At 40.7% G+C, this 12309-nt stretch overlaps 1 protein-coding gene across 4 annotated transcripts; it reads left to right on the top strand.

The window, feature by feature from the left end:
- Nucleotides 1-2540: 2540 nt before the first annotated feature.
- On the top strand, nucleotides 2541-11502 carry LOC139479187 (low-density lipoprotein receptor-like). Of its 4 annotated transcripts, none has more exons than XM_071262014.1 (7): nucleotides 2541-2644; nucleotides 4188-4307; nucleotides 5527-5646; nucleotides 5955-6083; nucleotides 7598-7717; nucleotides 8703-8819; nucleotides 9813-11502. In XM_071262014.1, exons 1-7 carry the CDS (start codon nucleotides 2560-2562, stop codon nucleotides 9884-9886), a joined length of 765 nt encoding a protein of 254 aa, XP_071118115.1. In that variant the 5' UTR covers nucleotides 2541-2559; the 3' UTR covers nucleotides 9887-11502. The 4 variants fall into 4 exon arrangements, with proteins under 4 accessions (XP_071118115.1, XP_071118114.1, XP_071118116.1 ...); XM_071262013.1 differs by having other exon boundaries at nucleotides 8700-8819; XM_071262015.1 differs by lacking the exon at nucleotides 9813-11502 and adding an exon at nucleotides 8911-8955 and having other exon boundaries at nucleotides 8700-8819.
- Nucleotides 11503-12309: the final 807 nt, after the last annotated feature.

The following is a 12309-nucleotide window of genomic DNA, read 5'->3' as shown; positions in this document are numbered from 1 at the left end:
CCGATTGAACACAATATATTCATTTCCAATGCGGTAGTTTAGAACAGCTTCTTATAATTAATTATGTAGGTACATGTATGTGTACCCTGTTCAAAAGCACATATTGTAATTGACGAAGTTGGTCTGGTCTCAAGATATGTTTATTTTGTTATTTCAAACGGATTATGTTGCTTGAGATCTATGGAGTTGAAATTTGAGAAATTAAATACGCTGGTCTCAAAGACGGGGACATGTGGTGTCTTCGTCGTTGATAAATTGAGAGGGATAAAAATATGCCAAATCACAACCATTCAGCGACAATTCTTACTCATTGTCACAGGTTATCTCGTTTCAATTCAATGCTGAAAATAATATTTTACGAGAACAAAGAATGGACTTGCCAAAAATCGATTTGGATTTGTTGAAAATGAACGTAAATTGATATGGTCTCTATTCCACTGTCCATGCCCAGTATTAATGCTCAGTGTCTCAATGTTATGTATTCGCATCTACATGTAGCGTATCCCAGTCAAGCTGGATAATCAACCAATCACAAGCAAGCTAGACAATTTGCCCGAAGGTGTTCTTCCTGTTCACGAATAAACCGTTTAAAATAAATGTTCTCTTAATTGACTGTTTGTCCTGTATTTTTTGTTTATTCAATAAAGGTCGCAGGGCAGGAGTGTTGCTGTGAGGCATCAGGCAACTAACTGACACTTACCTTTTTATTCAAGTTGTGTGACTGACGATGGCTGTGTGCTTGCTGGAGACCAGGGAAAGAAAAGGGCACCTGTGTCTTGTGTAATGCTGACATCAGTGACCCTCTGGTCCACAGTGTGTGCTCGTGTGTGTACCGTACACATAAACGTGACAGTCTCTGGATGGACATTATAGACTGTAGTCCTGTAGAAGTGAGCGTCAGTCTCCACAGTAAAAATTACACTGATCTTGTGTGTTTTCTGCTCTCGTGCAGACCCCCATTTCCTCTGCCAGAAGAAGACACAATAAACCATGCAAAGACTGTAATACAGCACCTTTCAGCATTCGCATCAACTCCTGAACTTTAAAATAACATGTATCTAGTCCCCTAAATATTTTTTTAATATTTTGCCATGCATATTGTACTCTCCTTTGGAGGAATAAAAGCTTATATATATGAAATAAATGTCCTCTTAATTGACTGTTTGTCCTGTATTTCTTGTTTATTCAATAAAGGTCACAGGGCAGGAGTGCTGCTGTGAGGCGTCAGGCAACTAACTGACACTTACCTTTTTATTCAAGTTGTGTGACTGACGATTGCTGCCGGGAGGGCAGGACATGATTACCCTTTTCGCGAACACATGGTATCATCACTGATCATCCTTTAATTGTCACCTATTTTTTGCCTTCTTGAGTTTCTGTTAAGTTTAACTTAAAATTCATGTACATCGACGATTCGATATCGTTCAATAACGGTCTGATAGCCGATTCCCTACCACTGACTAACCGAGAACGAAAAGTAAAAGACACTAGTGAAATAGCCTCCTCTGTTTAATATTTAAATCCATGCATAAAGTTTAAAGTGACATAAAAACAACACAAGTATCACAGAGGATGACTTCAACTTTCCACCAGTCAGCTTTCCCTTTTTGTCGAGAAATATTGCAGCATCTCTATATTTAACAACTTTTCAGGTGCAATCGAGCATGCTTTTTCCACGAAGGTTTTAAATATCGTCATATGACTTTTACTCAAAAGTCGGTTGATGAAGGTAACAAAATGAAGGCCTCTGTAAAGCTTTTACACACGTGAAGATCAGGGTTAGAATTGGTCTTCAGCATTAAGAGGTGACTGTGCTTGTCGTAAGAGGGATCGGGTGGTCAGGCTCACTGACTTGGTTGATGCATGTCATCGTATCCCGATTGCGTAGATCGATGCTCATGATGTCAATCACTGGATTGTCTGACCCAGATTCGATTATTTACAGCCCGCCGTCATGTAGCTGGAATATTGCTGAGAGCGGCGACCTCCACCGATTCCGTCAGTCGCCTCTTACTACAATTCTAACCAGGATCTTCACAGAAGCTAATGTTTATAGATCACGATAATATACCGTATACATATAGCCTATGACAGTCACATGCATTTGGTCTCGTATGCCAGTAACAAAATGTTGTGTATTATCATAAAATTAAGTGACATACAGCGTGCAAATTAAATATGAATATATAATGCGTATGAACTGTCCCGATGATGTATTGTTCTTATAATGGATAGATATTTTATTGTATATTATCTATTTTGAATTATAAATTTTTTTTCCTGCACTGCAACCGACACTGGACTCGAAATCCCTTACCTTTTCTGTAAAGGTTTCCGACTTTACCATGTTTAATTACCCATCATTCAACTATCCTTGACAAGAGTTTAAGCCTAGCGGCGTCAACGCTTTGTGTTTGTATAGCGAGGTACAGGAGGTGTCGATCCCCGTATAATTAATTTAGCGTTGTCAACAATGACGTCAACGCGGATGTTGTGGCGCACCTTCAGTGTCTGTCTTCAACACAGTGTGAGGCCTTCTACGTGGGACAGCTATGTTACATGCCTGCTATGATGGCTCTGTCTGTACCGCGCGGGGAGTTCATTGTTTTGTTAATCTTCCATTCACTTCAAGTGGTCACATCACGTAAGTATTAATTATATGTATGTTATATCATATATGTACGTATATTGTATTTGTTTTCGCCTTTTCACAAACGCCTGGTATCACCATTATATGCTGTCAATTCATAAACACGTGCTTTTGACATTGTCGGAATAGTAAAAGGGGCTCTGAATTTAACAGATATTATGATAATGGAATTTTTTTGTCGTTTCTATTTATCTGTTATGAAATTCTGTTTTTTTTATCGATTTACTTAAATGTTTCTCATGAATTTGGGGGCGGTGTGGTAGCCTGGTGGTTAAAGTGTTCGCTCGCACGCCGAAGGACCATGTTCGATTTACCACAGTTCCCAATGTTTGAAGCCCATTCTGGGGTCCCCTGACATGTCATTGGTGGAATGTTTCTGAGGATCGGGGTCAGACAAACCAGTGGTTTATATTATGAGCGCTATTGTGATATGATGACACGCAATCAACCACGTCACTGAGCCTGATCGAGTTTAGTTGTCTCTTGCGATGAGCAACAACGTGCCCGGACCTTTTCTAACCCGGGTTACAGGACAGCAGTTAAGTTCATACAACATTAAAGTCCTGAGGTGAATTACGTCTATTGTTTTGGGGATACATTGCTATGACGGAATGGCCTTCAGTTCATGTGTACCGTTCCAGGCGGAATGGCCTTCAGTTCATATGTACCGTTCACAAAGCGTGTATATGGTGGTTTTGAAGGAGGGACATACATTAAGGATAAAATACTCCTCCTCGGTTTTTGTTGAAAATGTAAAACTGCGAGCGAAGGAAAAGATACATCATAGTGAAACAATACAATATGTCGCTTATAAAAGGAATTCGAACAAAGCGTGCGAGAAACAAATAACACGTGCGGCATGGACACAAATGAAGTCATAACATGTAAAATTGAACAACCTTCCATCACCTTCCCCGTTGGCTCAGTGGCACGATATGTGAGATTGCAAGTTCGATTAACGTCAAGGAATTTTCAAGTTAAAAATATTGTGACTTTTAAACCATCAAACATCAACAATATATTCATATCAAAAGGCCAGTTTATAAAATGTCAACTGTACCTTGGCCGAGGTTGTCAGGAACCTAATGCAATATAAGATTATAGGTTTATAGATACGATTTATCAACCTGAACCGATCTTTGATAGGCTTATTAATCTGAACCCCCTTGCAATAACCTGTTTCATGGCTTGAAACAAACTTCTACCTCCAATTTAATAACTTGTCACGAATTAACTTTTCCTAAGATTGTTCCTGGGATTCGAGCCCGAATACCGCATCGTATTTTTTTTTATCACGGAGGCCTCAACAGGAATTTGAACTCTTGCTTTATATATAAGAACTTATTACTTGAAATATCAAAAAATATGTTTTTGTTTTGTTCTTGTGTACTCGCCTTATTGCAATATATGTAACAAGGTGCCAAACCATTATCACTAGATTAGTTAGCTGCTGCCCTCATACATCTGGAATGTTGCTGAGAGCGGCGTTAAATAACATACACTCATTTACTCCTCGCATTTGTACCTACATGTACAGAGGGACGGACATGTGGATCGAACGAGGCGATGTGTGCAGACAGTAAGCGGTGCATACCGAACATGTGGCTCTGTGACAAAGATCGGGACTGTGCCGATGGGAGCGACGAGGCGGACTGTGGTATGTTACATAGTACTAAAGAGAAGAATAAAAATAACCATTTTAAAACGAAGCGTTAGTGTGAGAGATGTCGATCTTTGTAAATTTTTCCCTAGCTCGAGGGTTCACATTTTCAACCAACACCGAAAGGAGGAGTGTTTTATCCAACTTATGACCCGTCTTAATGGAAGAAATACCAGAATCTTATTTTCTTTGATTTGAGATACATTATAGTCAAACAATACAATATTTCGCTTTCAAAGGAATTCGATCAAAGCGTGCGAGAATAATAATAACACGTGCGGCATGGACACAAATGAAGTCCTGACATGTAAATTTGAACAACCTTTCCACACAAGAAAACCATTATTACGGGTTCGAATCCTGGTTCGCCCCGATTATGTTTCTAGGTTTGTCAGCACTATACCTATGCTCGTGGGTTTCACCGAAGTGGTAAACGTCTGAGACCTGCATCCCTTCGGGCTTTCCTCCCACGTTAAGCTGACACGCCACGATATAACTGGAATAATATTAAAAGTGGCGTTAAACCCAACTCAAAGAAAGAAAGAAAAGAACAACCTTTGAGCACCTTCCCCGGTGGCTCAGTGGGAAACAGTAGGTTATAGATTAACACGATATGTGAGATTGCAAGTTCGATTAACGTCAAGGAATTTTCAAGTTAAAAAAATATTGTGACTTTTAAACAATCAAACATCAACAATATATTCATATCAAAAGGCCAGTTTATAAAATGTCAACTGTACCTTGGCCGAGGTTGTCAGGAACCTAATGCGATATAAGGTGATAGGTTTATACATATGATTTATCAACCTGAACCGATCTTTGATAGGCTTATTAATCTGAACCCCCTTGCAATAACCTGTTTCATGGCTTGAAACAAACTTCTACCTCCAATTTAATAACTTGTCACGAATTAACTTTTCCTAAAATTGTTCCTGGGATTCGAGCCCGAATACCGCATCGTATTTTTTTTATCACGGAGGCCTCAACAGGAATTTGAACTCTTGCTTTATATATAAGAACTTATTACTTGAAATATCAAAAAATATGTTTTTGTTTTGTTCTTGTGTACTCGCCTTATTGCAATATATGTAACAAGGTGCCAAACCATGATCACTAGATTAGTTAGCTGCTGCCCTCATACATCTGGAATGTTGCTGAGAGCGGCGTTAAATAACATACACTCATCTACTCCTCGCATTTGTACCTACATGTACAGAGGGAAGAACATGTGGATCGAACGAGGCGATGTGTGCAGACAGTAAGCAGTGCATACCGAACATGTGGCTCTGTGACAAAGATCGGGACTGTGCCGATGGGAGCGACGAGACGGCCTGTGGTATGTTACATAGTACTAAAAAGAAGAATAAAAATCTCTCTCTCTCTCTCTCTCTCTCTCTCTCTCTCTCTCTCTCTCTCTCTCTCTCTCTCTCTCTCTCTCTCTCTCTCTCTCTCTCTCTCTCTCTCTCTCTCTCTCTCTCTCTCTCTCTCTCTCTCTCTCTCTCTCTCTCTCTCTCTCTCTGGAACCTACATGTACGACTGTTGTAATGGTAGCTAGACATTAAACTCATACTTTTCCGTACGTGTGTATATTTAAAATCCATTTACTGGTCAAATTCGTTTACTGACCAAACTAAATTTCCTTAGACATATTCATATGCAAGGCGAACCAGACACGGTGTGCGGACGGCAGTGCCTGTGTCCAAAACAGATGGCTCTGCGACGGCGACAGTGACTGTGCTGATGGCAGCGACGAGGGCCCACAGTGTAGTAACCGTACGTACACTACTTGCTTTACATAGTACCAGTAATTCAAATAGAAACTAATATGTGTATTTGGAATGTGGCTGCATTAGCATTGTATTCAGCTTTATTCAGTTACAATAGGATTTGAAACCGATTTGGGGTAAGCACTGGCTCCAAACAACCGTGCGAGTCAACTTAATTGATCATTTGTTCAGGATTGATTGCTTGATCGCGTGTCGGCACACTCCAAGTGATTCGTTGGTCACTGTTTTAGTCACACGTTCGTCTGTCCCAGGATGGATTATGTTTGTTTGTTTGTTGTTTAACGCCGCACTCAGCAATATTCCAGCTATATGACGGCGGTCTGTAAAATAATCGAGTGTGGACCAGACAATCCAGTGATTGACATCATGAGCATTGATCCACTCAATTGGGATCGCTGACATGTATCAACCAAATCAGCGAGCCTGACCACCCGATCCCGTTAGTCGCCTTTTACGACAAGCATAGTAGCCTTTTTACAGCAAGTATGGGTTGCTGAAGACCTATTCTACCCCGGAATCTTCAGATTATGTACAGCCCAATGAGTTTGTGTCAAAAAACAAACAAACAAACAAACAAACAAACACACTATTCAGTGACTGAGAAAAGGTCATGGTTACGAATACGGTGTTTGACCTTTTGCCTCTACATTTGAAGTAAACTGTGCAGTGTTCAACAACAAACAGTAAGAGATGTTCGGTTGCACTCAATATCTGGCATCCATTATTGTGGCAAGCACTTATGATAGCCAATGACGAAGTATTTGACTTGAGGCTGCATTGAGGCTAAACTATCGTGAACACCTGGAAAAGTGAAAAGCATGTAATCATGTGAACGCAGAGAACGTGACAAGCTAACCCTTACCCGCTGGGCCACCAACCCCTTATTGATATAAGTATGCAGTTATTTTATATTAGACTGTAATGGCCAACAACTTAGACAGCAGAGTGTGAATGTTTAATGTTTAACGCCGGTTTGAAGAGTGTCATATCATGACGTGACAGCCTCATGTGAGAAGTAGCTCAAAGTGATGCAGGTCGTCACCAGTTTTTTCAAACGGATGAACCACAAAGAGTTTGGGATTCGAAACCACGATTGATCATCGTAACGCGTCTAAGGGACACAACTGTACAACATGACGTTTTGGCTCCCTAGGAGTGGAGTGAGTTGGGTTAAAATCCGCTTTTAACAGTATTCCAGTTATATCACGGCGTGTCGGCTTAACGTGGGAGGAAAGCCCGAAGTGATGCAGGTCTCAGACGTTTACCACTTCGGTGAAACCCCCGAGCACAGGTATGGTGCTGACAAACCTAGAAACATAATCGGGGCGAATCGGGAATGGAACCCACAATCATAGGTTTCTGGCGTGTCCAAGGGACGCAACTCTGCACGGCGAATCGCGGCGCCTTAGACGACTGGCCACCGTGCCCCCCGGCGCCCTTGGAGACTATGATAGGGTACCTTTTGCGATTGACATGTGCTGCCATTTGATTTCTCCACAGACACGAAAACATGTAATGTTGACTCCGCCATGTGTTCCGACGACAACCAATGCATCCCGGTTTCTTGGCTCTGTGATGGAGAAGAGGACTGCTTCGATAAAAGTGATGAGAGAAACTGTGGTATGTTGTTCTCAATTATTTTGGAATGTCGATTACAAGTTCGAAAAATATCTTACATGTTGTTCCTTCAATCAATACATTGGATATTATACTTCATCGGCTTGTTTTTATTTGTTTATTTGTTGTTTAACGCCGCACTCAGCAATAGTCCACCTATATGACGGCGATCTGTAAATAATCGAGTCTGGACCACACAATCCAGTGATTGACACCATGAGCATCGATCCACGCAAATGGAATCGATGACATGCATCAACAAAGTCAGCGAGCCTGACCACCCGATCCCGTAAGTCGCCTCTTACGACAAGCATAGTCGCCTTTTACGGCAAGCATGGGTTGCTGAAGACCACAGATCTTCACGGTTGTCATCAGCTTGTCATTAGTCATTAGGTATATGTATAGATGTTTTAAGGATACAGATAAAGTTATGCTTGTCTAAAGAGGCGACTAACGGGATCGGGTGATTGGGCTTGCTGACTTGGGGGATGCATGTCATCGTATCCCAATTGCGAAAATCGATTCTCATGATGTCAATCACTGGATTGTCTGGTCCAGATTCCATTATTTACATAATGTCGTTGGAGTATTGTTGATTGAGGCGATAAACACACATATTAAGTCACTATGGTCATAGAAATCATTAATTACCCCAAAAAACTTCTGAATACCCAAGCTATGCACACGTCAGAACGTCTTGTCACATACTGCTACGGTCAGTGCGTTTTGGGGATAATTATGAGAGAGATTAGCGTGATGCATGCATGAAACAATTACACAGCGGGAGTGGCGGGTTTTTTCAAATACGTTTGAACGTTATTCATATATTATAGGGAAGGGAGATGTATTTGAGAAGCATCAAAATATGATGTAGTCCAAATTAAAAAAAATAATAAAAAATGATAAAAAGTGATGACACTAGGTGTCCGAGAAAAAAGGGTTTAAGTAATGTACGTTCCTATCATGCACTAATTGTTTATACCAGCAGGCCCGACGTGCAGTGTTGCTGAGACAATGTGCAAGAACACCAACCAGTGCATCCGGAGCAGCCAGCTGTGTGACGGGAAGCAGGATTGCCCGGATGCTAGCGACGAGAACGGTTGCGGTAGGTGATAGGTCTCTCATAAATGATTAAAAAAAACACTTTCAGAAAGTGTGTTTGGTTATCCCATTTATGTCTCCACCCTTTATATCAGCATGGTCAGAGATGAAATATCAATAGTTTCATGCATCGAGAGGTGAGGCTCCAATTTATTTCGTAATATGGTTCAGCGGTCTTCTAAACCAAATGGGTTTCACTTAATGGGACAAATAAAAGCTACAAAGCTATTAAGATAATGATAAGAAAGCATCTTGGCGGTAGAAAATAGATCGAACATTATAATTAACCAATTCCAAAAATATTCTAACAGTATAAGTTATTGTCTCTGTTACCAATATGGCCATTAGGAGACATTGTTATTATGTTTCATTTTGTTTGTTTTTGAAAGTTTATATGTTACTTGCATTTTCATTGTGAATAAGGGGAACGAGTGGTAGGTCGTCTAAAGCGCCGCGATTCGCTGTGCAAAGTTGCGTCCTTTGGGCACACCAGAAACCTATGAATGTTGGAATCCCGGTTCGCCCCGAGTATGTTTCTAGGTTTGTCAGCACCACACCCGTGCTTGTGGGTTTCACTGAAGTGGAATACGTCTGAGACATGGATCCCTTCGGGCTTTCCTCCCACATTAAGCTGACACGCCGCGATATAACTGGAATAATATTAAAAGTAGCAGACTCGTCGTTGTTGGCCAATTAGTGAAATATTCAAACGATTCATTATGATTCTTGCGACTCAAAGATATTTCTCAGGTGGGTGGATCGAGGCTCATGATATCAATCACTGGATTGTATGGCCCAGACTCTATTATTTACAGAGCGCCCTCATATAGCTGACAGATCGTTGAGTGTGGATGTTAAGCAAATAAACAAAACAAAAAACACACATCAAAAACGTTATTAGTCAAGGGGATGTGATACCAAAGTACCAGCATATACATGTAAGTATAACAATAAGTACAAGACAACGGTAATAATTGTGTTTTCCTTCTCTTTACAGCTGCTGTGTACAGTTTGAAGAAAATTCTTCAAGGTTTCAAAACACTTTTTAATAATATCACTTTGTCAAACTGAATTTGATGGCTAGGGAGTATTGACCACCCTACATTGTCAAGACCTCTCATCAAAGCAGTAGATTACCAAGTACCAAGCAGGCTTCGAAATCATCTTCACTGGCTCCCCATCCCGTAGAACGATCTCCCAAGCCAATGGCCGCATAGAAATCGTGTGTCGTAAGAAGCGGCGAACAACAATTTTTTTATCAACAGGGATCAAGAATAGAATACCTCGTCTGCCTATGAAGATCTTTAAGCATTTGGCTATTTTAATTAGGATCCTACCAGCATGTCACAACTGTAGAACCCCTTTAATACGCATCCTTCCTTTACATCTGGCTTCACATCCCGTTTGCTTCGTTACATGTGTGCTATTTGTTATCTTTACTGTACATTTGGCTTCATCCAATAGATACGCCTGTCTATAAATTATGATGATGAAGATTTTCCCTTGTTGTTTTGTTAAAAATGAAATTAAAATCAAACTTTACTCTTTGTGTTTTACCTATAATCAGTGACATATAGAAAATAGAATACTGTACAGGGAGAAGAGAACACAAAGCAAACCCCCGCTGTAAAATGTCAGACTTTATGCCACTTAGTTTATACCAGTAGTTCTACTGGGCGCCTTTTATAGACGTTAGAGGGCGCCTATGACACTTGCAATAAACACACTACTTTTTCAACTCCCTGATTTTGTGTTAAAACTGGTAGAAAGGGCCAGCAATAAGACAATAGAGTTAGATGATCTACGCTATGTCTAACTAAATAATTATGTGTTTAAAGCGTGAAGATTTCACTCACCCACAGGGTCCGTAGAGGCCCCTTTACACAGGGCCTTTGTTCCACCTTTGGGCTATCAAAAACTGGCCAGGACGCTCAATGGTCGCCTAAACCCAGAAAATCACGTTTCTATGTAACTGCTCCAGCAGTTGTTCAGCAGTAGCTGCTGGAGTTGTTCAAAATGAAACACTGCAGGTACAAGCCCTATATTTATAAGCAGGCTGAGGAGGCACTACAGGTAGCTCAAACGAGGCAGAAAAGAGAAGCATTGCCATGGTGCCGAATAGAGGCACGGCGGTCTCCATAGTCATCGTTCAGTGCACGCTGTTGATCACCCAAAGGAAGCACAAGGGAGGCAGAAGCATCGCCCAGATTGACCGGAAAATATTTCAGCAGAACGCATCTATTACCTAGCGACCGTTGGGTGCCTTCATTCTGCAACAACGGCAAGCTCCTCGGCTGTTTTGAATATAAGCTTGCCAAGATTGTTTATACTGATAGTAGTAGCTTGTAGTCTAATGTTTATTACAGAGGTGAATAGCTTACCCAAGCAGCTTACTAGTGAGATGCCCCGGTAATTCTCAGGCTCGCTCGGGTTCCCTTTGTTTTTTTATAGATTAGCTTGATACAGCCGAGAAGCCAAGAATCTTGGATAACTCCATGATCAAATATAACATTCAAGAGTCTAACATAAACTGGCATTAAAATGTGAATTGTACTTTTAATATATTCATTTATAATTCCATCAAGTCCGCAGGCTCTATTTGATTTAAGATTATTGACAGCTGACAGTATTTCATGTTCAGTTATAGCATCATCTAGTAAATCCTTATCATGCATATCGCTAAGGTTAAAATCATTACAATCATCAGTCGGATGATCATTCATACGTTTAAAGTGTTCGAATAATTTGTCAATATTAATATCGTTTTCACTCGATTTAGGATTAAATGATTTCAAAATTTTCCAGAACGTTTTTTGGGTCTTTGTTTTTTGTATCTTTCAGTTTTGAACTACAGTTTTGTTTCTATGCGGGGCGGTCGGGTAGCCTAGTGGTTAAAGCGTTCGTTCGTCACGCCGAAGACCCGGGTTCGATTCCCGACATGGGTACAATGTGTAAAGCCCATTTTTCTGGTGTCCCCCGCCGTGATATTGCTGGAATATTGCTAAAAGCGGCGTAAAACCTCATTCACTCACTCACTCATTGTTTCTATGCTTGTTGTGATTTTCTAAGTAATTTACTGTATGATTTAGCGGCTTTCAGAAAATGCTGTTTGTTGAATTCAGTCTTGTTTAGGCCATAAAATTTTACGTTTATGGTATTGCTTACGAGCAGTTCTACAATTACTATCGAACCAAGGTTTGGAAACTATATTACGCTGTTTTCTGCTTGGATCAGATGCAAAGCCGAACGTATTGCCCGCTGATAATATGATTTCATCACGTAATAACTGTGTCACATGCTTAATACCTTCTTTCAGGTTGGCATGTGTTATCTCGTTGTCTCGTGCTATCAATTTTGCACACGTCGCTATCCGGTAAACAAGGAGACGATAACAACACATTCAAGCAAACACTGATGACAATCCGACCTATCGCGACACACCAAAGGGCAGATCTTCAGACGCCATTAGACTGGACAACCCGTCACCCGCTGAT

This window comes from Haliotis cracherodii, unplaced genomic scaffold (assembly GCF_022045235.1).
Source record: "Haliotis cracherodii isolate W230 unplaced genomic scaffold, xgHalCrac1.p SCAF_4, whole genome shotgun sequence".
Classification (NCBI taxonomy): Eukaryota; Metazoa; Mollusca; class Gastropoda; order Lepetellida; family Haliotidae; genus Haliotis; species Haliotis cracherodii.
This window is presented reverse-complemented; position numbering and strand designations above follow the sequence as displayed.